At 39.6% G+C, this 27,685-nt stretch overlaps 1 protein-coding gene across 4 annotated transcripts in view; it reads right to left on the bottom strand.

The window, feature by feature from the left end:
• PBX1 (PBX homeobox 1) overlaps positions 1-27,685 on the bottom strand; it is a 336,966-nt gene that overhangs the window by 57,582 nt on the left and 251,699 nt on the right. For 2 of the 4 annotated variants that reach the window (XM_018046429.1, XM_018046428.1), the window contains exons 7-9: positions 24,504-24,663; positions 17,266-17,378; positions 15,900-15,989 (exon numbers count right to left, since the gene is read on the bottom strand). In XM_018046429.1, the coding sequence (XP_017901918.1) occupies positions 15,900-15,989; positions 17,266-17,378; positions 24,504-24,663 (363 nt within the window). The remainder of the gene's footprint in view (positions 1-15,899; positions 15,990-17,265; positions 17,379-24,503; positions 24,664-27,685) is intronic. The other 2 variants (XM_018046431.1, XM_018046430.1) reach the window with 1 other exon arrangement.

The raw sequence follows: 27,685 nt of genomic DNA, 5'->3' as shown, positions 1-27,685 counted from the left end.
AGTGCTGAAGAATTGATGCTTTTGAATTGTTTTGTTGGAGAAGACTTGAGAGTCCCTTGGAATGCAAGGAGATCAAACAAGTCAATCCTAAAGGAAATGAGTCTTGAATATTCATTGGAAGGACTGATGCTGAAGCTGAAGCTTCAATTATTTGGCCACCTGATGTGAAGAACTGACTTCATTGGGAGAGACTCTGATGCTGGGAAAGGTTGAAGGCAGGAGGAGAAGGGGATGACAGAGGATGAGATTGTTGGATGGCATCACTGACTCGAACACGAGTTTGAGCAAGCTCCAGGAAGTTGGTGAAGGACAGGGAAGCCTGGTGTGCTGCAGCCCATGGGGTTGCAAAGAGTCAGACATGACTGAACTGAACTGAGTGACTGAATTGAACTATGTAAGTTCTTAGAAATGAATAAGAAAAATATGAACATTTTAAGAATGCATATAAAAGACTAACAGATGAAAAATGTTCAATCTCATTAGTAAATCAGAGATACAAATTAAATTAATCTAAAAATGAGATGCCATTGTATAATGTGATAATTGACAAAGACTGAAAGACTGCTAAAACATTGTTACTGAGAATATGAGGAAATGGAAAGGATCAAAAATGCTTGTGGGAATGATAAATTAATAGGCAGTTCCAGGAGAAAAGTTCACAGTACATCACAAAGGCCTTAGATTTTTTCATATCCTTTGATCCAGCAACTCCATTTCATAGAATTTGTTCAAGGAAATAATGCAAAATATGCACTGAATTTTCTGTACTATGATGTTTACCATGGTGTTATTAATAATAGTGATAAAAAAAGAAAAAAGCTTAAATGTTCTACAGTAGAGACTGATTAAATAAATTATGGACTTTCCCAGTAACAAGCTCTTATGCAGCTATTAAACTTATGTTTGAGAAGAATGTTTAATGATATGGAAAATATTCATAATATATTTTTAGTAAAATAAGTAGGTTACAAAATGATGTGTTCCATGTGATCCTAACTTTTCTACACCCACACAAAACAATACTTATACACAAAATGCTAGGAGGCTGCCAAGCACAAAGTTAACAGTGATTTTCTTGCATTCTCTATATTTTCTACATTAAATATTGGTAATAAAAAAGTAAGTGTAAAATTGAAACAAAGCATAGGAAGGAAAGTTCATGTCTCATTTAGATCTTTATCTTCCATGTTTGAAAGGTCATGGCCAACCTCTAGAGCTCATTGGACAAAAGACCAGTGCAATTAATGGTCTAATCTAGGTCTGAGGAAAAAAGATAGAGGTTAAGAGAGACTCTTTTGCCTGGAGAAGAAAGCGTTAGCAGGTGATTTCACAACCCTCTCAAAATATAATTACCTGTGAAGAGTCTTAATCAGTTGTTTTTCCCATTCTACAAAAATAGGGTCAAAGGAAGGAGGTTAAACATAGCAATTAACTTGGACGAGATGGAGAGCTGCTTGAGAAGAAGCACTTGATCTGCTTTATGTTTTCTGTTGTGCCCCAATGCCACAACAATAATAATAAATTCCAAGCAAATGCCTGCTGATCTAAAGAGTGAACGAATGAATAAATGACTAAATAAATAAATGAAGGAATTGCAGATTCAGCTCAAGTCCTCAGAGACAACACCTGCCCCAGAGAAAAGTATGAGGAAGAGAAGAAACAGAAACAGGTATCTGGTCTTTGAACACACCCCTTAAAGAGTTCTCAAGAGAAATCGTAAAGATTATTGGGTAACAGGATATATATGTAAGTTGGAGGTAAAAATGGGTACAAGGATGTGATAAATAGAAATAAAAAGAAGGAAAACCATTCTCTAAAGGGAGGCCTCTGGACCACAAACACAAAAACATTTAGCGGTTCCAGACAGACAGAAAATCCAGCCACAAGCTGGTTACTAATTTAAAACAATAAAATAAGAAAAAAAGTAAAGAAAAACCTCTTGACAATAGGTTCAAGTAGTTCACTGCAAAAAGCAGGCATTATGAACTGCTAGGTACCAGGTCTGATTGCAGGCTGAAATCCAAAACCAGAATCCTCTTCAGAAACCTAGGGCTGAGGGGAAGTAAAGAATCGACTATTCTCCAATATAAAATATAAAGTTAAAAAAATAAAATGATAAACAAGCCTCTCCTGTACAGTACAGGGAATTCTGCTTAATAATCTATAATAATGTAAATGGGGGAAAAAAAGAACTTGAAAAAGAATAGATACATGTATGTGTATAACTGAGTCACTTTGCTGTATGCTTGAAACTAACACAACATTGTTAATCAATTATACTTCAATGTAAATTGAAAATTTAAAGAAAAAAATAAATAGAGAAAATAATGCCTAAATCCAGATTTCTGGAGTCTCTTTAAAAATAGAGAAAACAGAACTCCCATTCCAAGCCCAGTGCAGTAAGTAAATACTATGTAGGAACTAGAAAGAATTTCTGGGAGAAGATAATCCTCATCTAAACCCTGTAAACTGAGTAGGATTATGAATGCTTTCTCCTTGCCACGGGTTCTGGACCATGGATTCTACTGCTTGAGGATTTTAACTACCAGCAATTGTTTCCCGGAAAGGCCAGGCTTACAGGGACAAGGGGGTTAAAAAAAAAAAAAAAAAAACCAACATTTACAGTCCCAGGCACTTCTAGAATGTGATCTGGAGAAGTGCCAGGGCAGATACTTGGTGACTTTCAGCAGCAAAAAAACAATTAAACTAGACAAAGAATGAAAACTGACACCTGTAGGCATGTTTCTTCAACCTTTAGATTCTTGTTGCTGTTGTTGAGATACTTGATTTTACCATCCTCTAAACTTTTTTCGTTTTACATTTTTAAAATATCCTAATTATTTTAATAAGCTTGAATTAAATAAGCTAATGCATTTAAAATGCCTAACACATGGGAAGAAGTCAATAAGTGTTAGTTATTAATACAATTATTAAATGTCATTTTAGTCTGTTAATTTTCTCTTCTTATTGATTTTTAATTGTTCTTTAATTTACTGCTTTATACTACTTCCTTATTTTATTATTACTTGATCTGTTTTATAATTTTTGTAAGTATGTTCTCAGTGGATGCTATTTATTTCAACCACTCATTCTTGCTTATTTTACGTTTTAATTGTTCTCTTTAACTGCTTGTGTATCATAATTGCCTGAAACCTTCATTTTGCCATTTCACATGCAATTTTCTCCATCTCTTGCCATTTTTATTCTTTCATTGCCTACTTTCTTCTTAATTATGTTTCTCTTGTTTCCTGGATCTTTATAACTTGCCATTATTTTCTTCTATTTTTTAGCCTCATTTATCCATAGAAGAATAAAGCTTGTTATCCTTGTTATCCATGTACTTTGTTGCACTTATTCATTTAACTTATTTTTGAAAATTTTTACTCATTTCAATTATTAAAAATGCCAAGTATTAAGTGTTGACAAAGAGGGACACTTGGCCCTATGAAGCAGGGTGGCTCCCTCTTTATCTTTTCTATTGTCTAGAAAAACTGTTACTTCTATAGTTAATGCCCCAGTTTCCTCAATGCTCATCTTCCATCTTGGGTATGATAACTGGGTCCCTGGCTAAGCTGGCTAACCAAATATGACACAGTATGCTATAGAGTATGCTGTATCCAGGTAAGGACTTCCTATATAATTTTTAGATTTATTTTTAAAAAGAACTAATCAATCTTAAGCCTTCTAGATGCTACCTACCCTGATAAGATATATAACAGAATAGTCATAACTGAGTTCTTACAGCTCTTTCCCACCTCAGCCTGGCCCCAAAATATAAATTATCAGGAAACATAATGGATTCTCTTACTGTAAGGTTCTTGCCATCTCAATTAAGCGTTTAAGGACTAGGGTTTCAAAGGTCGGTCTGGATAAAGGGGAAGAACAGAAGCTTTGTAGTTAGACCATCTTGGGTCCACACCCTGGCTCAATCACTGACTAGCAGTTTGATCTTGGGCAAACCACTTGACCTCTTTGAGTCTCCATTTTCTCATCTCTGAAATGGAGATGAGAATGTTTATAAAGACATTGGTCTAAACTGAAAAACTGAAAGTGTTAGTCTCTCCATTGTGTCTGATTCTTTGTGACCCCATGGACAGGCTCCCGTCTATGGAATTCTCCAGACAAGAATACTGCTGGAGAGGATAGCCATTCCCTTCTCCAGGGAATCTTCCCTAATAGGGGAATGAACCCAGGTCTCTTGCACTGCAGGCAGATTTTTTATTGTCTGAGCCCAGATTCTTTACCAGGAAAGCCCCTAAGAAAACTGGAGTGGGTTTTCATAGGGCACTCAATAGATATTATGAGTTAGTATTCTTAGTATAGACATGGATATTGGTGGAGGCTCAAGTTATCCCCAGAACATTAAGCATGTAATTAATTGTGCTTTTGTTTTTCTATGCCTCTAAAAAGGCACAGAACCTTCAGTTGTTATGCTGGGTCCCTACATCCTGAGTTCTGATGAGAGAAGGAGAAACTTCCCTCATCAGAACCTCATTCTCTTACTGTTAGAGCATCCTCTAGGTCCACAGGTTGCCTGAGCCTGACTTACACACTCCCAGGCTAGATCAATTCCTGAAGGAGAAATAGAGCATGATTTTAGATGGGTGTGTGAGTTTGAGAAACTAATAAGCTCACAGAAGTTTGGGGGAGGTTTCAGAAAATAAATTTGACTTCAAACTAAAAGACACTAGAGAAGAAAGGGGAAGAAATGGCAAAAGATTAAACGAGGAGAAATGTAATTTCTTACAAGTGAGGAAATCATATTATAATTTAACTTCCAAACATCATTAGTCTCTACTATTTCGAAAGTTCTTAGTATGGAAGAGGGCTGTAAGTCTTAAAAGCCTTAAAAGCAGGCACATCAAGTCAGAACCTAAAGCAAACGTAGAATAAACCATCTCATTCCATTTTAAATGGGCCTGTTTGAGTATGAGTCAGAGTGAAGGGGTGGGAAGTAGCTAGGGCTGGAAAGAGGAGGGGGACATCTGACAGGCTGGAGAAGAACAGGCTCTTCTGTGGATAACGTGGTGCTCAGTCCATGCTTCCTTTGCTTCTTTCTTGATTGTTTTGTAAACTATGAGAAAGGGGTAGACCCAAGAAAAGGAACGGTAAGAAATTTAGATGCAAGTGTATTTCATTTGTCAACACTTAGAGAATATAGGCTGTTTTTCATGTTTAATTGTATAAAATTTTATCTCAGAAGAGAAAAAAACAAACAAACAAATATCAAACTCCAGTAAATGATATACATACCAGTAGTATTTATTTAGGTGAAAGTGCACTGTTGTCTTTGAAATGCACCCAAAAAAGAAAAAAAAGATGGCCTGACAGATAGGCAGAAGGACACAGACATGAAAGAAGGATGAATGATGAGGCCAGTGGAGTAAAACATTAACGACGGCATCTAGGTGGTAGGTATACAGGTAAGTTTTGCTATAAAATTCTTCTAAATTTTCTATATGTTGGAAAATTTCAAAATAAAACTGGAAAAATTAAAAAACAAAAAGAATCTTTAATGCAAAGATAGCTACATAATTCCTTTTCTTAGGGAAGTCTTAGGCAGTGTTGAAAGGCTTTACCCACTAGAACAGAGCTTCTCAAACTCAATGTGCTTAGGAATCACCATGGGACCTGGTTAACATGTGAAATCTGATTTAAGAGTTTGGGTGAGGCTTGCGATTCTTCACTGGTCTCAAGCTCCCAGGTGCTGCAAAGGATGCTGACTTGGGAGGAAGGAACATCTAAGCAGAGGCTGCCAGCAAAGACTGGTCATCTGAGAGGTTCAAAACAGAAACTGGCCCTAATTCCCAAAGGGATTTTAGTGAAAGTGAAGTCGCTCAGTCGTGTCCGACTCTTTGCGACCCCACGGACTGTAGCCTATCAGGCTCCTCTGTCCATGGGATTTTCCAGGCAAGAGTGCTGGAGTGGATTGCCATTTCCTTCTCCAGGGGATCTTCCCAACCCAGGAATCGAACCCCGGTCTCCCGCATTGCAGGCAGATGGTTTACCAAAAGAAAGGCTTAAATCAAGATGAATTCAAAGACATGTCTAACTTAAGCTTGGAAAATTATTAGATTAGATGATTAGGAGTGGACAGAGTTGGAAATTGCTGCAAATAGAACCATACTAAATGTTGGTATTTATGTATTTGTATTTTCAATCTTCCTTCTTATAATTATTTCATTGTTTAAAGCACATTATTACACTAATCTGAGTTAACTTCTTGCATATGGTTAATTTTTAATAGAGTTCAATTTATACAAGGAAAGGCTTATTTAAGCAGAAAGCATGCTTTTCTGCGTTCTGTGTTAGGAAGTCTATTGTTTCACAGCGTGAACACTATTGTGCCACTTTTGGTAACTGGCAGAGCATCTAAAATTGCTCTGTCCAACATGGCAGCCACCAGCCATCAAATCAGACACAATTAAGAAATTCATTTTCTTAGTCACACTAGCCACATTTCAAGTACTTAACAACCACGTGTGGCTAATGGTTAACTTATAGGACATCAGGGAAATTTCCACCTGTGTAAAAAAGTTCCTTTGGAAAGCACAACTTTCGGCAGAGTCACCTTGCAAATCTATAAATGAATGGCAAAGTCAATCCATGCTTATAAGCATATATTTTTAGTTGGTAGGAATATTATATATATGCAAGTACCTCTTATGATGGCCATTCCCCAAATCCTTTAAAAACAATATTACATTGATGATATCTGGTGCCACAGTCCTTCCCTTTCAGAGAAGCTGGGGACTACACCAGGAAACTCCCTGTCCTTCTAGCTTTCTGCGACTTTACAGAGCTCAAGAGCCATGTCCTACTGATATTTGCGTTCCTGGCACTGGGTATCAGAAGGTTCCTAATAAATCTGTTGAATAAAGCATTTATTCATTTACTTATTTGGTTAGTTGCTTCTGACTCAGTCAGTCATGCCTTCTGCATTGTATTTCTGTGAAACTGGAGAATATTTAAAGACATGGAAGAGAATTTCCCTAAACTCAATTAGAGCCAGAGATAGAGATTTTTGAATGTACTAAATTTGAAAATAACAATTGCTTATAGTTTCCTTTGTTGTGCAGAAGCTTTTAATTTTAATTAGATCCCATTTATTTATTTTTGCTTTTATTTCCAATATCCTGGGAGGTGGATCATAGAGGATCCTGCTGTGATTTAAGTCGGAGAGTGTTTTGCCTATATTCTCCCCTAGGAGTTTTATAGTTTCTGGTCTTAGGTTTAGATCTTTACTCCATTTTGAGTTTATTTTTGTGTGTGGTGTTAGAAAGTGATCTAGTTTCATTCTTTTACAAGTGTTTGACCAGTTTTCCCAGTACCACTGGTTAAAGAGATTGTCTTTACTCCATTGTATATTCTTGCCTCCTTTGTCGAAGATAAGGAGTCCATAGGTGTGTGGATTAATCTCTGGGCTTTCTATTTTGTTCCACTAATCTATATTTCTGCCTTCAGAATGGGAGAAAATAATAGCAAATGAAGCAACTGACAAACAACTAATCTCAAAAATATACAAGCAACTTATGCAGCTCCATTTCAGAAAAATAAACAACCCAATCAAAAAATGGGCCAAAGAACTAAATAGACATTTCTCCAAAGAAGACATACGGATGGCTAACAAACACATGAAAAGATGCTCAACATCACTCATTAGAAGAGAAATGCAAATCAAGGCCACAATGAGGTACCATTTCACACCAGTTAGAATGGCTGCGATCCAAAAGTCTGCAAGCAATAAATGCTGGAGAGGGTGTGGAGAAAAGGGAACCCTCTTACACTGTTGGTGGGAATGCAAACTAGTACAGCCACTATGGAGAACAGTGTGGAGATTCCTTAAAAAATTGCAAATAGAACTGCCTTATGACCCAGCAATCCCACTGCTGGGCATACACACCGAGGAAACCAGAATTGAAAGAGACACATGTACCCCAATGTTCATCGCAGCGCTGTTTATAATAGCCAGGACATGGAAGCAACCTAGATGTCCATCAGCAGATGAATGGATAAGAAAGCTGTGGTACATATACACAATGGAGTTTTTCTCAGCCATTAAAAAGAATACATTTGAATCAGTTCTAATGAGATGGATGAAACTGGAGCTGATTATACAGAGTGAAGCAAGCCAGAAAGAAAAACACCAATACAGTATATTAACACATATATATGGAATTTAGAAAGATGGTAATGATAACCCTGTATGCAAGACAGCAAAAGAGACACAGATGTATAAAACGGACTTTTGGACTCGGTGGGAGAGGGAGAGGGTGGAATGATTAGGGAGAATGGCATTGAAACATGTATACTATCATGTAAGAAGCAAATTGCCAGTCTATGTTCGACACAGGATACGGGATGCTTGGGGCTGGTGCATGAGGATGATCCAGAGAGATGATATGCGGTGGGAGGTGGGAGGGGGGTTCAGGATTGGGAACTCTTGTACACCCGTGGTGGATTCATGTCAATGTATGGCAAAACCAATACGGTATTGTAAAGTAAAATATAGTAAAAATAAAAATTAAAAAAAAAATAGAAAAGGAAAAAAAATTGTATTTTCTTTAAAAGAGGTCTAATATTTTATCTAAAAATAAGTTTGTCTAAGAACATGAAACTCTTTCCCAGAGGGCAAGGGGGCCATCTTCTGAAACTAATACTAACTTTTCCCACAATTGAATTCAGCCAATTTAATTAGCTTAATATTTACTTAGGTCTAGGGGCTATGCCACCTTCAGGAGCAACCACAAAAACAAACTGCCCTTTGGAGGTTGCAATTTTTTTCTTTATAGAGCAGAAGGCAGGGGAGACTTGAATCTGGAACAACTAACCTGGTCCTAGCCCACGGATAGCATGACTGTCCAGGGACACATGTGGGCCCAAATGGGCAGGATGATGTAACATATCAATTTCAGTGAAAATAGCATGGTACCATTGTTATATCATAGATGACACTCTTCCCCAAAATACAAATTTATCTTTTCCTTATAGCTTTTAAGTATATTTCCTTTCCTCCCATATTTTCTTAGGAATGGAAAAACATCATGCTTGTAAGAACAGGGATACTGGAAGAGGCCTTTGACATCATTCAGCTCAACTATCCTTTCTAGAGTTCAGAAAACTGAATCCTATCAAGAGAAAGTGACTTGTCCAGTCACACAGGCAGAAAGTAGCAGAAATGAAAGATACATACACACATCTCCCCACATACACTTTAAATGTGATCATGTTTGGAGTGACTGTATCACTAGGTTTGAGATCAACAAAATTCTTTGTGACTACTTCTCCTTCTAAAGAGAAAGTCATCTCCACAAAAGGATACTTACTCTATTATAGCTCCATGGCATGACATTTTTGTCAGGAGGGGAGTAGATTTCTCAAACTCTTGCTAGTTGGTCTTGAATTCCCCTCTTTTGCTTTATAACTTAATTTCAAATCCCTTCCTAAACTACAGAATTTATTGGTTCCCTTGTCCTACCTAGTATTCCAAGAACAGGAAGCCTAATCTCAAATCAAGTGTTGTGTGAGACTGAAAGTTAAAATACATCCTGATTGGCATCAGGGTCTCCAACTTGACCTGAATATATTATGAAGTAGCCTCATTCCCTTAGGTCAAAAATGCTATCGATGATATATTTATTGAATGAATATATGAGTAAATGAATGAATAAATATATGAATATGCCACTGTATGTCACTGAATGATCTGGCCTCATTCATCTTTTATACCTATAAGGACTTTTACCCGGCAGCTGAGGAAAACCAATGGATTACATATGAAATTACAATATTGGGATTTTTTTTTTTTTGCTTCAAATATTGTGGACTCAAACAGAATACTTTTCTGGTCTCAAATGTTCAGTTGATACACTATTGAGGCTTAAAGGCCACAACATGTAAGAAGCTAAAGGGACTTACTCTGTTTCCTTTTGGCTCTGTCATCAGGGAGAACCAGGCTATAGGCTTCTGGAAGGCAGAAGTCCATCAGCTCTGTACCCCTGCCTTCAACTGTGCAGATACTGGTTCACTATGTTCAAGCCTGTCCTCACTTTACCCCCTAGCCTGGGGCTGTTCACTGCTACCTATCCATAGGACCAGAGGAGCCCAAAGGCAACTAACTCAGGCCACATCTGAATGTTTTAATATCTTCAAAATCACATTTAGTTCAGTATAACCATTAAGACTTCATATAATTAAAGTGAGTTTTTAAAGATCTGTATATGATTTTAATTATCATTCTCATTCCCCACAATTCCCTACAATTCCACATGTGGCAACATCTCATATACTTTAACTGGAAGGAGGTCTCTCGGAAGTAGTTAAGAAAAAATTAAAATGATGGCATGTGGCCAAGTATTACCAAGTAACCTCTGTGATATCCAAATGCCTGAAACATGTTCACTAAAATAGTTCACTATTTTTTGCCCCAGTTTCTACTTTTTATTTATTTTCCTCATAAATGTCCTTTTGTCCCTTTGCCTAACGTGGGAAAAAGCAAAAACAAAAATAAAAACACGTAAGTTATGGTTTACAAAGATCAAAGCCTCATCGCTATTTTTCCACTACTATAATTATCACAAAGTAAAATCAATGAGATTTTTCTGTCATCAACTGATGTTAATGGCACTCTGCCTTTATAGAGAGAATACCAACACTTTATTTCCATTTTCACTTCATCTTTTGAGTAAGAAAACTCTTACATTGGTTATCTATCAATATTTAAGAGGGGACTGGAGTGAATTTAGTTAAGTCACATTCTAAAATAATTAAAAATAAATCATTTCACTCTAACAACTGAATGCTTTCTGCCACTACAAATCTCTGAATTCAAAGGGAGAAGTTCACATGGGCAAGCTTTCTCCTTCCCTTAAGATCCAATCAGAGGGTAAGTGATGGAGCAGTGAGAAAGCATGGTGGAGGCTAACTCAAATGGAAAAGTTGTCCGGCGAGAGGAGCTTACGGTTGAATCTGGGGTCCCTGGAGCGAACAGTAGAAATCAAAAAACATACTTGTAGGACTCCAGAATTAACTAAGCTGAAAGGACCTTTGGAGAAGGCAATGGCACCCCACTCCAGTACTCTTGCCTGGAAAATACCACGGATGGAGGAGCCTGGTGGGCTGCAGTCCATGGGGTCGCTAAGAGTCAGACACGACTGAGCGACTTCCCTTTCACTTTTCACTTTCATGCATTGGAGAAGGAAATGGCAACCCACTCCAGTGTTCTTGCCCGGAGAATCCCAGGGACGGGGGAGCCTGGTGGGCTGCCGTCTATGGGGTCGCACAGAGCCGGACACAACTGAGGCGACTTAGCAGCAGCAGCAGAAAGGACCTTAGAGCTTATTCATTGGGAAAATTTGACAGATGAATGAAATAGAGACGAAGAGACTTGCCAGAAGAAAAGCCACAAGAAGAATTCAAGTTTCCTGACTTCAAGTTGCTGCCATCTTTCACCTGTTCGTACAGGTTCTGGTCCAAAGTCTGGTAGAGATAGTATTGAGGACCCCATAAAAACCGATGTTCTCCAGACTTGTGGTTGCCAAGGGGGACTCGGGGGAGGGGAAGGAAGGACTGGGAGTTTGGGATTAGCAGATGCAAACTATTATATACAGGATAGATATACAACAAGGTCCTACTGTATAACACAAGGAACTGTATTCCACATCCTGTGACAAGCCATAATGGAAAAGAATATGAAGAAGAATATGTGTGTATATATATGTATAATTGAGTCACTTTGCTGTACAGAAGAAATTAAGACAATACTGTAAATCAACTACAGTTCAATAAATTTTTTTAAAAAAGAAAAGATATTCTCTTGCTATGTGGATGGCTACCCCACAAACAGGTTTTGGTAAGGGGATTCTTTTAGGAAAGATAGCATTAAGGAATTCAAAGTGATAATTCACTTGAACATATCATCACTGTACAGCTTAATTTATGTAATGCTCATCTGACTCTTATTCTCAGAGAATTTGCCTTGGTCAAAAAGTTTCTCCAAAAAGGAATACTTAAAAAGCTTTTTGAGTTAAAAAGAGAGCCTAGTGTGAGTTAGTAAGTCATTTAAGGGGAAAGTTATTACTGGATCCTTTACAGCTGTATGTAAGATGTGGCATTTTAAAATTCACTGGTAACTTGTCTCCTTCTATCTGATTTATTCATTCAACAAACATGTTTTGAGCAACTAATATATACATGTATTTGGGAATGAAATACAGAGTGTGAAGTGTGTCTGTGCACATATCTGTAATGCAAGGGAATGTGTCTATATGATTGATAGAGAGACGAGGGGAAGGAGTTAAGAAGACAAACAGTAAGGAGGAGCTAGGTGTGGGGCAGTCAGTGGGATGTGGGGGAGTGGGTGGGAAACGGAAGGTAATGTAGGAAGAAAGGATATTTCCATAGATGACACATAGGTGTCAAGGTTGGGGGATGCGTGTAGCCAGGTAAAGGTGAGCTGACCACACTGCTTGGCATCCAAAGATTATTGGATGACAGGATGAGGGGGATGGATAGGTAGATAGGGCCAGCGCGTGGAGGATTCTGAATGTCAGTCTCAGGGACTGCACTTTCTTAGGTAGGCAATAGAGGTGCTCATGATTTCTTGGCAATACTGAAGGCAGTAATGATAATTAAGAAATATTCACAATAGCCTAGCTAATAAACTTTTCTAGAAGAAGGATGGTGGCCATGGGAAAGAAAAGGAAAGAGTGGCTTTGAGAGCTAAGTGATCTTTCAGTCTGTCTGATGGATGGAGAAGTGCAATAATCTCCCTCCATCTCTTAGAACCACTCTAAGCCCAGTAAACATTGCCCGTTGTCATTTGAGAACACAAAGCACTTAAGGAGCTATAATTTAACCCTCACCACGGCTAAGGAAGGGGGTCCTTAAGCCTTGTATAACTCTGTATCCTTTTCAAAAGCATACCTTTCCATCAGAAGAGGAAAAAAAAAATGACAACTGTGTCCTAACCTATCTTCACTAGGAACTACCTACTGGGAAAACTGCTCACACGGAGGAAAAGGGTCAAATTAGAAAGTTATCACTTACAACATTTCATCTGCACTCATGTGGAACAACTGATGCTTTGCCAAGCCCTTTCCTACCTATTTTCTCATTTCCCCTAAAGCAGCCATGAAGATATTAAGAGCGGGAAATACTACCCCCATTTTATAAAAGGCAAGGTTTGATGCCTGCTCATGGACACATGAGAGAAACAAGGACCAGAGTCTCTCAACTCCCAGCGTAGGGTTCTTGCCACGACACATTGTGACTCCACTGAACATGGGCTGAGTTAATTCAAGTGGTCTGAACTCCATGAGGTTTAAAATAGACGCTGGTTGGATAAGATGTGGGTGCTGTAAAAACCTAGTCAGGAGAGCAGATAAAGGCTGCCCAGAAAACGTCCTCCACTGAGTGAAACACAATCCAGAGCCCAGCTGGGAATTCCATTGCCTCCTTGGGTTTTGGAATTGTTTATTTTTATTCCTTGGCTCAAATCTTTCATTCCTGTCCTTGTCTCTTCTCATCTCACTCCTTTCTCTCTCTCTCTCTCCTCCTAGCAGCCAGTACCCCTCTCTGTACATACACATGTCTCGGTATCTAATACCACTCTCCAAAAATAGCTCTGACAAGCTTAGTCTCCTGCAGGTGACACAGCTTAAAATTGATACCAAAAGAACAGACCATATTATGATCAGCCTTTGATTCATTTACCCTGTGTACTAAAGACCCTGAAATAAAATAAACACAGTTCACAGGGGAAAAAAATTAATGCAAAATGAGACTCTTTCAAGTGGCATTTTCCAGCCCAGTTTTTGTGGTGGGTTTATGTAATCAGACATAATAGTCTGCACATGTGTGGTTACACTATTTCAGAAATGATTCCCAGCCCACCAGATGACGTCAGAGGGGCCCATGGTGAGCCCCCTGAGTCTGAGGGCGGCTCTCTTCTGCTCAATTAGGAAAGATGCCAAATAGCAGAACTGTCAGCCCAACTTCCTGCCCAGTCACGTGGAGTTTCTTCAGTTCTCTTTCTGAGTGTGTCCACAGTCTCCTCCCCACACTCTCATCCTTCATTATGTTCCTCTCATCCCCTTATACACAGAGCAAAACTTTTCATGGAAAGACCTATATTCCAGCTCAAAAAGATCCAGGCAATGTATACACCCCTATGCACTTGAACAAACCCCCCTCTCCCAACACAGAACAACTTAATTCATTTGGAATCCATTTTTTGAGAACGGAATTCTCCACCATACTGTCTTGGGTTTTTCTAAGCAAGCACCTGGCAAGTCAGACATGAATACAAGAATAAAAATTAGTAGAAGTACAAGAAGGGAAAAATCCTTCTACTCTGGAAACTCTTTCTGAAAAAACAGACACAGGTGCCCAGAGTATGTTTAACAGGGTCAGCTTTGACCTCCCACTTCCCTCCCAGAGGGGAACTTGACAAATATTATAGAAATTCAGAAGAGATTTTGCCAAAGGAAGGTAGAAAATAAAGAATTCTTAATTGGAAGAGGCCTTGAAAGTCACCAAGACAGTCACCACCTGGTACTTAACCCTCTTCCACAACATCCTGACCAAGTATTAATAGTTAGCCAAACCATGCCTGAATGCTCAATGATGGGGAATCCTTGGCTTCCATAGGCAATAGACCCCTTCTTTGGATAGTGCTGACTGTAAGAAAGGCCCTTCCGATGTTGAAGTAAAATATTTCTACTCAGGATTCTACCCTACTCCCTTTAGATCATTCAGAATGAAGCCAGTATCTCACAGATGACAGCATGTCTCAAACTATTACTTACCATTCAAACCTTCTCTTTAATAGGTTAAGAATTCCTAGTTTTTTCAACCATTCCTCATCTGATGAAACAGCTGGTACCCTCTTGTTTCCTTCCAGTCTGGCCATCGTCATGTACAATTCCACCAATGTAGAGTTGAAAAGCTCTCACTATTTTCATTGCAGATGCCATGCCTCAATTAGTATAGGTGAGGACTACACTAACATACAATGCCCACCTTTCCTTCCTTCCATCCCCAATGTATTTTAATCCCAACAACAGAAACGAAAAAAAAAAAAAAAATCCTCACCGTCATCCAATCATAGTTTTCTTAGTTAGTTCTGAGCCAGTAGTTCTACTGGAGCACCTCATGACCTCTAAAAGCCTAGGCAATCGCCCCTGATCCAAAGAACAGCCTCCTTTTCCAGACTGCCCTCTTGTCCCAGCTTGCTGTCACCGCTGCTGAGATAGCGGACGATTGATCTGAGAAATCAAGTTGGATTGCTGTCCCAAATCTACACTCGGTTCTCCTTGTGTCTGTCTGATCGATTTCACTCTGTGCGACATAGCTTGTCGCTATGAATTTTCATGCTAGTCAGGAGCCGCCAGTGCACCCAAGAACAAGTAGAAGATGGTCTGCACCCCTCCCCACCCCTTCAACCTCGCCAGCCTCTGTGTTAATTTTTTAAAAATCATCCTTAGATTGGAGAAAGGTGTTTTTTTTAAGACCACAGACCAGGATGCAAGGGATTCTGGTTACCGGTCTTTCCCCACCAGGTTCTCAGGTCCCTGCTTGTGGCGACATCTCCTACCACTGTACTAGGTGTCACCTGTTTGGCAGCCCCTCTCAGCTGAAAGCATGTGGCCGCAGGTGCCATGCAAACACTGATTGTGTGTGACAGCCCTAGACGCCAGCTGCCTGCATGAAGCCTGCCCAATCGCCACTTTTTTTGAGGGTAGAATGCTGCCGATGGCATGACTGATACAGAAACAAGAAACTAGGTGACCGTAAAGCTAAGATAAGTCCTACTAAGTGGCATTCTGAGCCCTACGGCTTTGAAATAATTGGCAGTGATAGAAGAGAAACAAAGGGTGGGGGGAGCCTTGTTTTCTTACACTGATGCCCTGCGGACTGTACATCTGACTGGCTGCGAGTCCGTCACTGTATCCTCCTGTCTGGCTGATAACATGGCGAAGGGTATCCACCTAAACGGATGAACAACAACAGAGAGGAGATTAGTCAGAGAGATGCAGGCTAAGTGAGACAGGTCATCACCACACAGGCTACCACTTGGGCACGCCAAATTAATGCAACCATTGGAGATACTCTTCCTGGGAAAGGAACCATTAGGAGGCTGGGCCTCCACTCTGCCAAATCCATTATCCTTTCTGAGCTTAGTAAGCGAGACAAAAACGGTCAAAGAAAGCTGGGTTTCCCAACAATGAAACTACTGTTGCGTAAGACAGCAGGGAGTGGGTGAGTGGCGAGACTCAAAGATTTTTCCCTTCTCTCCAGATCGTCCTATATTACTTCTTTGCTCAGGAGCTTATGAAAGTCAAGGTTCTATTTAGAAGGGCCAGCCAGCCACCTCACAGAGAGAACAGTGTGCAACTAATGCTGTCTTTTTGAGGACTTAAATAATGGCCAGTTGTCTAGTCATCCGGCCAAAGTCTGACTGTGTGTCTTCATACTTGGTGCCAGGCAATGTTTCCAAAGCAAGGGGCTGAGTCACCAGCCAGCTAGTCTACTCCAGGCACGTAATGCTTCTTGTTCCTCACGCAGGTGGGACCCTGGGTGGGCCCTAGCGACCCTGACCCAGAGCACACAACTTCACCCCATCACATCAGGCTGTGTGCTCACACAGAAGGATGGCTTCTGAGTTGTCGTGAAGGCGAGCTGCTGACTAAGGAGAGCCGAGGGTTTACGCCACACGACTTGAGTTTTGTTTCCCAGCACGGACCAGACTTGTCACCAGAAGCTCAAGTCCCTTGACCCTCAAGGATGACTACAAAGATGAGTTTAGTCAACCTGACTGGGTATTTTTAAAGGCTAACATGAAAACCTGAGATACTTAGGTACGTGCCTAGTCATTAATGACCTCCATATGGGGCAAATGTCGAGTGCGGAAAAGCCAACAAACCAGAAAGAAACCTGGAAAGCAAGCCGACAGACTGAACTCCTCCCTTTCCCTTTTGTGAGCAAAGAACACCCTGGGCCCACTTGCCTCAGCCACCTCACCCTGCGCTCGCTCCTCTCCTGCCTTCCTCGTATGACTGACAAGCCAGAGCCAAATGCATTCACAAAGTGTGGACAAGATTCCCCACGACAGTGGTTGTCTTTGTTTTGGTTTGGTTGTTGGTAAGGTTTGGTCTCTACATCTCTCTGTCTCTTTCTATCTGGACAGAAGCGGAAGTGCCAGTCCGACTGACGGCTCCTGGACTCTAAGGCGTTCACCTGGCGGCACATTGGCTGGGTCCCTACCTGTGATTGCACGTTGGCTCCAACCTGGGCCCCTTGGTAAGAATCCCCATTGAGTGACTGCACGCTCATGAACAAATCTCCAGAGTTTGACATGTTAAAAGAACTGGAAGAACCTGGAAAGGAAAGAGTGAGGCACCTGAATCACAGAAAGGAAAAGGCTCAACCCCCGCAACTAACAGCCAAGAGGAAGAATGACATGCAAAGCAACCCCCCTCAAACAAAAACAAATCAAAACAATATCAACAGAGTCTGGTTAGTAGCATGAAGAACAGAGCAAGCAATAAAGGGTGCATATCGCTCATGTTATGTAAAGCCCCCATCTCCCTGCAAATTGACTGTAGGACTGCTTCCCCTTAGCAACTTTAAGCTGAGAAAGGAAACATGTATTCTTCTCAACTTGGTCTGTTTGAACTGGAGACAGCCTCCAGCCCCTGGATCTCTCTTTCATGCCTCTAAAACTCTGGGACTGGCTGGGGGACCGTGAGCCGGAGACTATGGGCTGGTTGATGATATTTCTGCCACCATGATGGAGCACCTGAGCTGTCAGCTAGATTCTAAATAAACTAATGCTACACCCATCTACCCTCATGTGGGGAGCAGCACCTGGGGGTGGGAGGGCACGAAGGCAACGCTGCACAGTAGGGCTGGCTCTGGGGTACAAGTCACTGACATTCCTGATTTTCTAGAAAGATGATGTCCCCTTCTGGGTGGCAAACAGTCTAAGAGAGTCACAAAGACTGAAAAAATATATGAAAATAATATGCTCTTCTTGCCACCTGCCGTTTTGGAGGAAGCTGAGACAGAAATTGAACCAGGAATTCTCAGGCATGCATGAAATATGAAATTATAATAATAATGATCAAGTGGGTCTCCAGAAGAGCATTTAACCATCTGTTTTCAACTCCTAGAGATGACGTTTTCTCCTAGACTCAGCCTGCAGGCACCACCGGGTTCCGCTGGTTCCACTATGGTAAACCTAGTCCCCACCTCAACGTAAACACAAGGCCGTGGAAAAACTTATTATTATTCTGAAGTCATCGTGCAGCTCAGCGCATTAGGAAAGAAAGCTCGACGTGCAAGGTTTGGTTAAAACATGACATTAGCCTGGAAAAGGAGAGACCTCAGGGACCCAGGTCAGTTCCACTCTATTTTTTCCATCCCTTTAGTGCTCAAATTGCACTCTTGCCCTTGAGTTCTGAGACCACCATCATCCGTGCGGAATCACACAACAATGATTCATGCCCCAGCTCTGACTCTCTTTTCTCCCAAGATGGGGATCTCTGCTGTCCTAGAGAGCTGCCTCACCTCACATGAAGAGCTGCAGCTAAGCAGAACAGGAGGTTTTTTGTTTGTTTGTTTGTTTGTTCCATGGAAGGACCATTTAACTAGCGGTGATTTCTAAACTCTGCCACTTTCCTTAACTCTTCATGGTACCCTCCTACTTCCAAGGCAAGAGTCATTTAGTGACCAGATGATTTACTTGAGGACAATTTACCTGGGCAAAACCTCAAGTTAAGAAACATCTCCTTCCTGCTTTGTTCTTTGGGGTGTTAATCCATATGCAAGGAACCAGCTCAGTGTTAATATTCTGCTATGTAGACAGACCCTCTACTCTTACTTCCTTCTCCTGTGAAAAAGGGACTGCTTTGAGGGGTAGGGGACAAGGCAAACACCATCCAAAGAACTATGACATTCTCATGGTTCTGCAACGTGTCTTGTGTATGTCATCAGGAAACACATTTCTAGGCTTAATTTATCTGAAAGGAACTAGAAAAGTTGGGTCTTAGGCAAAATAAGTGTAAGATCTGACCAGGTATGGTTTACACCCAGTCAGTGGGCGGAGGCTTTGGTGTGGACTTTCTTTCCATTAATATGGTGTACATCTGTCAAACAGTCCTCCCTAACATGTAGGTGAAGCAGTGCATAGTACAGATCACATTCTTATGTTGAGATATATAATATATGATCTGTAGTTACATCCCTCTCACGTCTTTCTTTCAACCACAGAAACATAATCTAAATAGTATTTAATACCTTTATAATATTACAACACATGCTCACATGTAGATGTCATCAGAGTCAAGACCCAGCAGCTCTAAGAACCCAAATTATAATTGTTTATACGAATCAGATTTTTCCCCTGAGAGTATTCAGTTTGAAGCTCAGGTATTCTATTTCTCTCCCAACCAAATACCATGTAATAAACATACACTCTATATGCTTGGTTGACTCTTTATTGGAAATTAGCACACAGACTGAGAAACGGAAGAAAGCCCCAAAGGGCTATGTTGATGCCAAGGAACATGGCATCCATAGAACCATGAAGGCACGGAATGTGCCATTTACAAGACAGACACTGCAATTGACACAGATGATTTTAAAAAATATATGTGCATAGATAAATTGTAAATATGTCTGGCTGCCTAATGTACATAGAGACAAATATGCGCATATCAATGTACTTCATGTACAAATGCATTTGAATCAGAGCAGTAATTGCAGGAGTCCCCGTGCTTTTGGCCGTGCTGTTTCAGCATTTCATTGTCTCTGCACATCCGTGTACAACAGCGCCACGGTTTCTGCTTCTCTGATAAGTATCTAGAGGCAGTGACTGCACTGAGGGAAGAGACTAGGTGCCATGACTACTGCAATAAGGCAGACACAAGTCCACGCAAAAATCTCAATAACGACGGGAAGACACATTCTTCATCTGGCACTGGAAGTTGCAAAGAACTTATTCTAGACTGGATAACCTCCTGGGAAGGATGTGAATCACAGACAAACAGGACGTGGGCTCTCTCAGAGGTGCTGTGGAATTCTCAAAGAACTAACACAGAATTACCTGGCTTGCTGAGAATGTCAGTCTGAACCCTCACCTGAGAGTGGCTATAAAGCAATGGCAAAGACTAGAAGCACGGTTTTAGACATGCTTACCAGTTAAATGGTTCTGAGTTTGGCTTGGGGAGGGAGGCAAGTGGCTCATTTACACTGTAATCTAGACATTAGGAGGCATATACAAAAACTAAATTTGCACTCAACTAAACAGAAGTAACAGATCATCTATGGATTTTGAGGCATTTGCTCACCCAAACACAATGTGGAGATGTGTTAACATCCATTTTCATAAGACAATTTCCTGAACACCCTATTTTTACTCTTAAAGAGTTTCCAGAATTAAATTTCTTCAGAAAACAAAAACAAAAGCTCAGCTAACCTCAAAATCCAAAAAAAGTATAATAATCATAAAATCTAAACCCAGAGCAGAATCTCTTGACCTTGGCACTATTCACATTTTCGACCTGATAATTCTTCATTGCTGAGGAATATCTCATGGATTATAAGACGATCAAACGCATCCTTGGCCTCCATCTAGCAGGTGCCAGGAACGCCTACCCCCCTGACTGTAACAGCTAAAAATGTCAAGTCTACCCCAACTGAGAACCAATGACCTACAACAAAAATGAATTTCCTTTTCCTTCCTAAGGAACTCAAGGTGTTTAAAAATATTAGCTCATTATAACTCACAGCATTTTTAGGAAGCAGACTAATGGCAAGTATTGCCTTAAATTCTGCAGTCTAGACATCAAAGCTCCACATAGATTAGGTAGCCAGTCTGATCAGACTGGACTCCCACACTATTTGAAGGCTGGAAGACAGAGCCTGTTTGCTCAATGTAAGCTCAACTCTATCATGCTCATTTCTCTATTTTCCATGATTTTCCCCTCTCAAAATCAAATAATCATGGTTACTTTCTACTCAGGGCAAAGTACAAGAGGGCATGTTTATCTAGTTCAGTATGAAATCACTTTAGTAACTGTACATGTCCAGAGCTCCAATTCCAGGAGGCTGTGTTTTCATCTTCCACTTAGAAATTAAGGGTAGAAACATGGGAAGAAGGAACACAGCAGAAAACATCAGTGGGATAAATTCTTTCACTTGGTTTTAAAAAACAAAACCATGTGGTGTCTGTAGATTTAGTGTGAGTGTCAGTGAACTTCTCTGGCGGTGTCCTCTCCTCTCCAGCCATGTGTACCATACATCAACTCCTGTTAGGAAGCCAGCATCCAGAGATTTTAATATGATAATCTTCCACCAGTCCCTCAGAACACCAAACTTCCTTTCAGGAGTACAATTAGAATATATTAAAGAGTTTAGAGCTTGTCACTATAGTGTCAGAGGAAGAATTGTCATGGCTGACTCTCCTGTTGTCCTTGACACACACACATAAAGCTAAGCAAAATAATTTAATCTATGGGTTCCAAGCCTCAAAAAAATGTAGTGCTGAGCTAATCAAAGATTCTGATAAGATATCAATGGTGATACCATGCTACAGAAAATATCTATAACCCACAAGCCAATTTCTTTCTTCTTAGATATTAAAAAGTTCTCCAACTTTTCCCAGTAGATAATCCAACCTTCCTAAAAGGGCCTTATTTTTCTGAGATATTAACTCTTGCTTTCATCATTCCATCAAAAATAAGAAATTGAAAAGGCATCACTTTAGTTCACTCCAGAAGAATTATGGACCCAGGGTTATAACTATTGCTTCAATTGATCCCCATTTTTTCTCAAAACAATTAATTTTCTTGTCTTCTTTCTATTCTTCATCCTTGTTCCATCCATTTTGCCCAGCTCTGCTGGCATAAAATATGAAGTATTCCAAGTATCTCTAAATGCTTGCTAATTCCTCACAGGACTCAGCCCTGTGTGACTTTTATGAATCATGCCTAAGGAAATAGGAGGCTGGGCATATAACAACAAAAAGGAATATTTAGAAGTGGCCTAAATAAAGATGGTGAAATACTGCTCTCCACACAAAAGCCTCTATAAGGAAGAAGATTTACTTGCAAAATATCTTGCAGTAGAAATAAGTATTTATATTTAGTAAAGCTTCTGGGAAAAACTCCTGCTTCGATACTGAGGATATAAAAAGTTTCCAGGTTTCAGAACTCTGGACTTCAAATTCAAACAAAATATATTTTCACTTACTACCCTCTTATGTAAAACTTGCTATATTAGTTATCATTTACTCTTTGACATCATTATCAAGGAGCTGGTATACAACATTATAAACACATTATGTGAAAAGCTGAAAGTTCTCCCTTTATTTGAGTAAAGATTTGGGTTGTGTTAAGAGCAAAGAAAATATAGAAAAACCCATTTATAACTTTTCTTGTTAAAACATTTATCTTTTAAAATTCATGCTATTGCACATATACAATAGTATTTTCTTTTATCTCTATTTTAGAAAAATACAAAGCGATTTCTCTGCATATTATTTCCAACAACTCAGGCACCACTGGAAAGCTTAGCTCAAATTTTCCATAATAATTTATTTTGTGCTCAGAATAGTCACATGAAGGTTAAGCTACCAGAAAAATTTCTCAGAAAACTATAATCATAGACTGACATTCCAAGAGAGCCAACATAATTCTTAAACACAGACGAGGGGGTTAAAATGCTTACTTTTCTTTTTGTAAGTGCTTTAAGAAAGAATAAAGAAGTTACGGACTCAGTAATGAAGGGGGTCCATGGGGCCCTTCTAAGGACTAGTCATAAATCATGCTAAGCCATCTGTGAGGCAGATATAGCAGGGACAGGAAAAAGTCATTTTGATATCTGTTTTGCATTATGATAACCTTTGCAAGAGTGTTGAGTGTGTTTTTGCTAATGTTGACAGAATAAAACTTCTTCCACAAAGACAAGTGAAAATGTCTGCCTAGCGGTGCAATTCAACTGGTGCTGTTTGGTCTGAAATGCTTAATAATTGACCAGATGGGAAAGAAGGAAACTCTCTGGTTACTGAACCTGTTAGCCTGGATCCTTTGTCAATAAAACCTTGATGAGAAAAGAAGGAAATACACACTCATACACAGAACCTCAAAAAGTAAATATGTTCCCTATGGTTACCTAATCTGGAGTGCTGGGTAAAGTAAAACTGGATGGAATTCTACCTTGTCTTTTACCATATCCATGTTTACAAAGCCCAGGCCATTCTTCTTGCATGATTCCACTTAAACAAAAGAAGTCTGTGATGGTATAGCCCTGTGACTTGGAGAACCTTATGATAACAAATTAGAAGTGTCCAGAAGCTGACAGAAAACATTAGTGTGTGGAGCCTTACATATTTCCAATAACAATCTACCATAAGGCAGAAAGATAGCTTATTTTAGTGGGCAAACAAGCTGGGAGGTCAAAGATACCACATACCTCCCCAAATGTTAGAAATTAGATTGAAAAGTCATATTATGATCTAACATATTTAAATCTGTGACCTTTTAAAGTTGAAGGCACCAATTTTCTTAAATATGCACCCCACAGCCAAAATCAATGCATCTGGTTCACTATGGGAAGAAATATTGTAATCTACCTTTTATTAATATTAATTATTAATACATAAATAATTATTTAATAAGAACTATTTCTGGTTTTCCCTTTAAAAAAGCACCAACATGGATACCTTCCATAAATACCAAGCGTACAAACACCAAGGTTATATTTTATGTATTATAGATGATTTTTTTTCACATGTGGAAATTAAGAACTGGCAAACTCCTAAAATATGTTAGCCTGAAATTAGTGATATAATGCACATTTACTAAAATAAAATCAGGAGCATAGCACATGACAGATACTATAATAGGAAAACTGGAATCTGGATCATTTGAATTAATGACTGGCAATTTTCTTTGTAGTTTACATAAAGAAAACCAACACAATAAAACAGTAAAGAACAACAACAATAAACAATTGATAGCAATAATCATAGTTGGCTCTGCAGACCAGAACATTCTAATGGGATGTTTAAAGAAGAGTGAATACTCCTGAGTAGATTGCATGGTAGTAAATGACTCACACATCATGTGATGGTATCAGCAAAATAGATATATGAGACAAACTAAATGTGTGAACCCCAAGAGACTATCTCAAAGTATTAAGTCAAGCTTACTTATTAAAATCTCTGAAAGGAGAATTTAGAGGTCTCCTTATCAAAACCAGTCAATTTACCTCTGTCCAACTTCAATAGACACATGACTGCAAACCTTCAGCCAAGTCCATCTTATAAACAGCAAAACACATTGCATTTTGAAAATAAAAAGAAAAACCCAAAGTAGCATCAATGATAAAAAAGACAATCACACACATAAATCAACCCATCCAAAACAAGAAAATCCCAGGGCAGGGAAAGCACATGTAAAAATGGAGAACCATTCCCCCAAATCAAAGAAAACACTAACCAGCTGAGTTGGGAGTTGAGGGTGAGTTAGCTTGGCTTCCATGGGCTGACACATTGGTAGCAGTGACAGCTGTTTTGGCAGCATAAATATTGGCTTCCTCTTGAAATTTACCTATGTTCTTCTTGTACCGGATTCGTTTATTTCCAAACCAGTTTGATACCTAGAGGGATTTAAGAGAAGGTAAGAAAGTTACCATTTCCTCCTACTTAAACATCACAGAAGGCAGAGCTTATGAGAGAGTTGAAGAGGTGGGTTTCACTGGGCTTATCCTAGCTCTGACTTCTCAGCATCAATGATAAGACCTGAAGAAAACTATATAAACTGAGATTCTCTTGCTTAATGTAACACAATCTAGGAAAACCACTGCGACAAAGATTTTTCTATGGAGGAGCTGCTCTTTTAACTAGGACCATTTTACTTCAGGGCAAGCATTTTAAATCTGCTTACCTCGTAAATATATGACTAAAAAAACTTAGCATTTCAGGAGAAATGCCTGTTACTTACCAATGCTAAAGCTGACTCTAGGCAATCAAAATACACAGACCTTTAAATATCCATATAAATCTAGATCAACATATGGGTGCTTTCATGGATGGATTAATTTCCCACTTTTATTAGTTAAGTAACTTTACTATGGACTAGCTTCTTAGCTGCACTGTACTACTACTGACCTTAGGATCAGTATAATTCAATCCAATAAATTTCACTAAGTATTTTGTGTGAATCTTGGCATTATCTACATAAGGAAAATCTGAAGCATAGCAATGATTATTCCTTTGCATTTCAGGCTTTAAATGTTAATGCCAAAACACAAAATAATCCTAATTTACTTTCATTTGTTAATTTATTTTCTATTTATTTATTTAGTTAGTTAGTTAATTTATTTTCTTCACGTGGCTCACAGTGGCCTTCCTGGCTTGATTCTTACCTGTTCCTTTTACACAAAGACCTCTGCCAGAGACAAGTGGAAACACAGTGAAATTCAAGTTTTATTCCCATGATTCCTGCTTTAGGAAGAATTTCATACTCCATATTCCAGATGTGATTTCAAACTAAAATGTTGTGATTTTATACAATTACAAAACAAACCATGAATTTGATGAGGAAAGGAAAAGTTGGTAACACAGGTACCACAGCTTTACATGTAACTTAATTTACCCCAAAAATGGCACATAAAGAAAATTCTTGCAAAACTACACTTATTTTTAAAGTGCATTGGCTGAATTTTAAATCTTATATGGCTATCCCCTAATAGACCTAAACAGCTTATACTATAGCAGAAATGACAAGCCTCTGTTGTAAAAATCAAACCATATCATTGCAATATTAGTAAACAAGAGAAAAAAAATTCAGAAAAAGGTTTATTTATTGTAAATGCTAGTGCCTACAGTAAGAGTCAAACTAGAAGAGGAAAGCCACTTCTGAGTCCATTTAAGGACTGCTGCCTATTTAATTTCATTCTCAAACTCATGTTTTTCTTGATGTAACTTTCATTATTCATAGGAATCAATCATAATCATGGTTGGTTTTTTACTTTTAAGTGGAACAGAGAGGAAAGGAGGTAGGCAGAGTTTTTTCTGAGGCAACTAGATGAGCTGGAAGAAAGTGGGAAATATGAAGATAGTTTGGAATGACTTTTGAGGAGGGAAGGAAATGCTTGTGGTCAGTTACATGAGAGAAAGGTTGAGAAGGAAAAGGGTGGAAAACGGGCCATTCCTAGATGATTACGTTCAACAGGAGAACAGATCCTCATATATAGGGAAGATGCTGGGTCAATTCAGGCATTTCCTACATGAACCACTAGGGGGATATCATATGTACTCAACAATGTATAGAATCAGTGCTTTCGATAATTAATTCACTGTACGTCAAGGCTGTATATTGTCACCCTGCTTATTTAACTTCTATGCAGAGTACATCATGAGAAACGCTGGACTGGAAGAAACACAAGCTGGAATCAAGATTGCCAGGAGAAATATCAATAACCTCAGATATGCAGATGACACCACCCTTACGGCAGAAAGTGAAGAGGAGCTAAAAAGCCTCTTGATGAAAGTGAAAGAAGAGAGCGAAAAAGTTGGCCTAAAGCTCAACATTCAGAAAACGAAGATCATGGCATCCGGTCCTATCACTTCATGGGAAATTGATGGGGAAACAGTGGAAACAGAGTCAGACTTTATTTTTTTGGGCTCCCAAATCACTGCAGATGGTGACTGCAGCCATGAAATTAAAAGACGCTTACTCCTTGGAAGAAAAGTTATGACCAACCTAGATAGTATATTCAAAAGCAGAGACATTACTTTGCCGACTAAGGTCCATCTACTCAAGGCTATGGTTTTTCCTGTGGTCATGTATGGATGTGAGAGTTGGACTGTGAAGAAGGCTGAGTGCCGAAGAATTGATGCATTTGAACTGTGGTGTTGGAGAAGACTCTTGAGAGTCCCTTGGACTGCAAGGAGATCCAACCAGTCCATTCTGAAGATCAACCCTGGGATTTCTTTGGAAGGAATGATGCTAAAGCTGAAGCTCCAGTACTTTGGCCACCTCATGAGAATAGTTGACTCATTGGAAAAAACTCTGATGCTGGGAGGGATAGGGGGCAGGAGGAGAAGGGGATGACCGAGGATGAGATGGCTGGATGGCATCACGGACTCGATGGACGTGAGTCTGAGTGAACTCCGGGAGATGGTGATGGACAGGGAGGCCTGGCGTGCTGTGATTCATGAGGTCGCAAAGAGTCGGACACGACGGAGCGACTGAACTGAACTGTGCAAGAGTCACTGACAAGGGTCTACTACATGCTGGGTGCTAGAGACACGTAGATGACTGACGGTATGAGACAACCAATGCAAAAGGAATCATAGATCCTCAGGGAGAGGCTTGATTCATGTTCTGAACAATCCAGCATGGGTAGAGCCACGGTGAAGTCCCGTGGAAAGTGAGATATATGAGTTTGGCACTCTAGAAGACAAGTCTCATGGGGATATTCTAAGAGAAGTATATTTGCAGCTGTGAGCAAGGAGGGGATCACTCCAATTAAGTGTGTAGAACACTGCTTTTCAAAGTTTCAAAGTCAGGAGTTCTTGGAAGGCTTATTAAGACAGAGTCCTGGCTTCCTCTTCTCCTTCCCACTCCCCATTCATGCATGTATGCTCGGTTGTGTCTGACTGTTTGTGACCCCA

Source organism: Capra hircus, chromosome 3, assembly GCF_001704415.2.
Source record: "Capra hircus breed San Clemente chromosome 3, ASM170441v1, whole genome shotgun sequence".
NCBI lineage: Eukaryota > Metazoa > Chordata > Mammalia > Artiodactyla > Bovidae > Capra > Capra hircus.
Note: the sequence above shows the minus strand (reverse complement) of the source record. Positions and strands in the feature narration are given on the sequence as shown.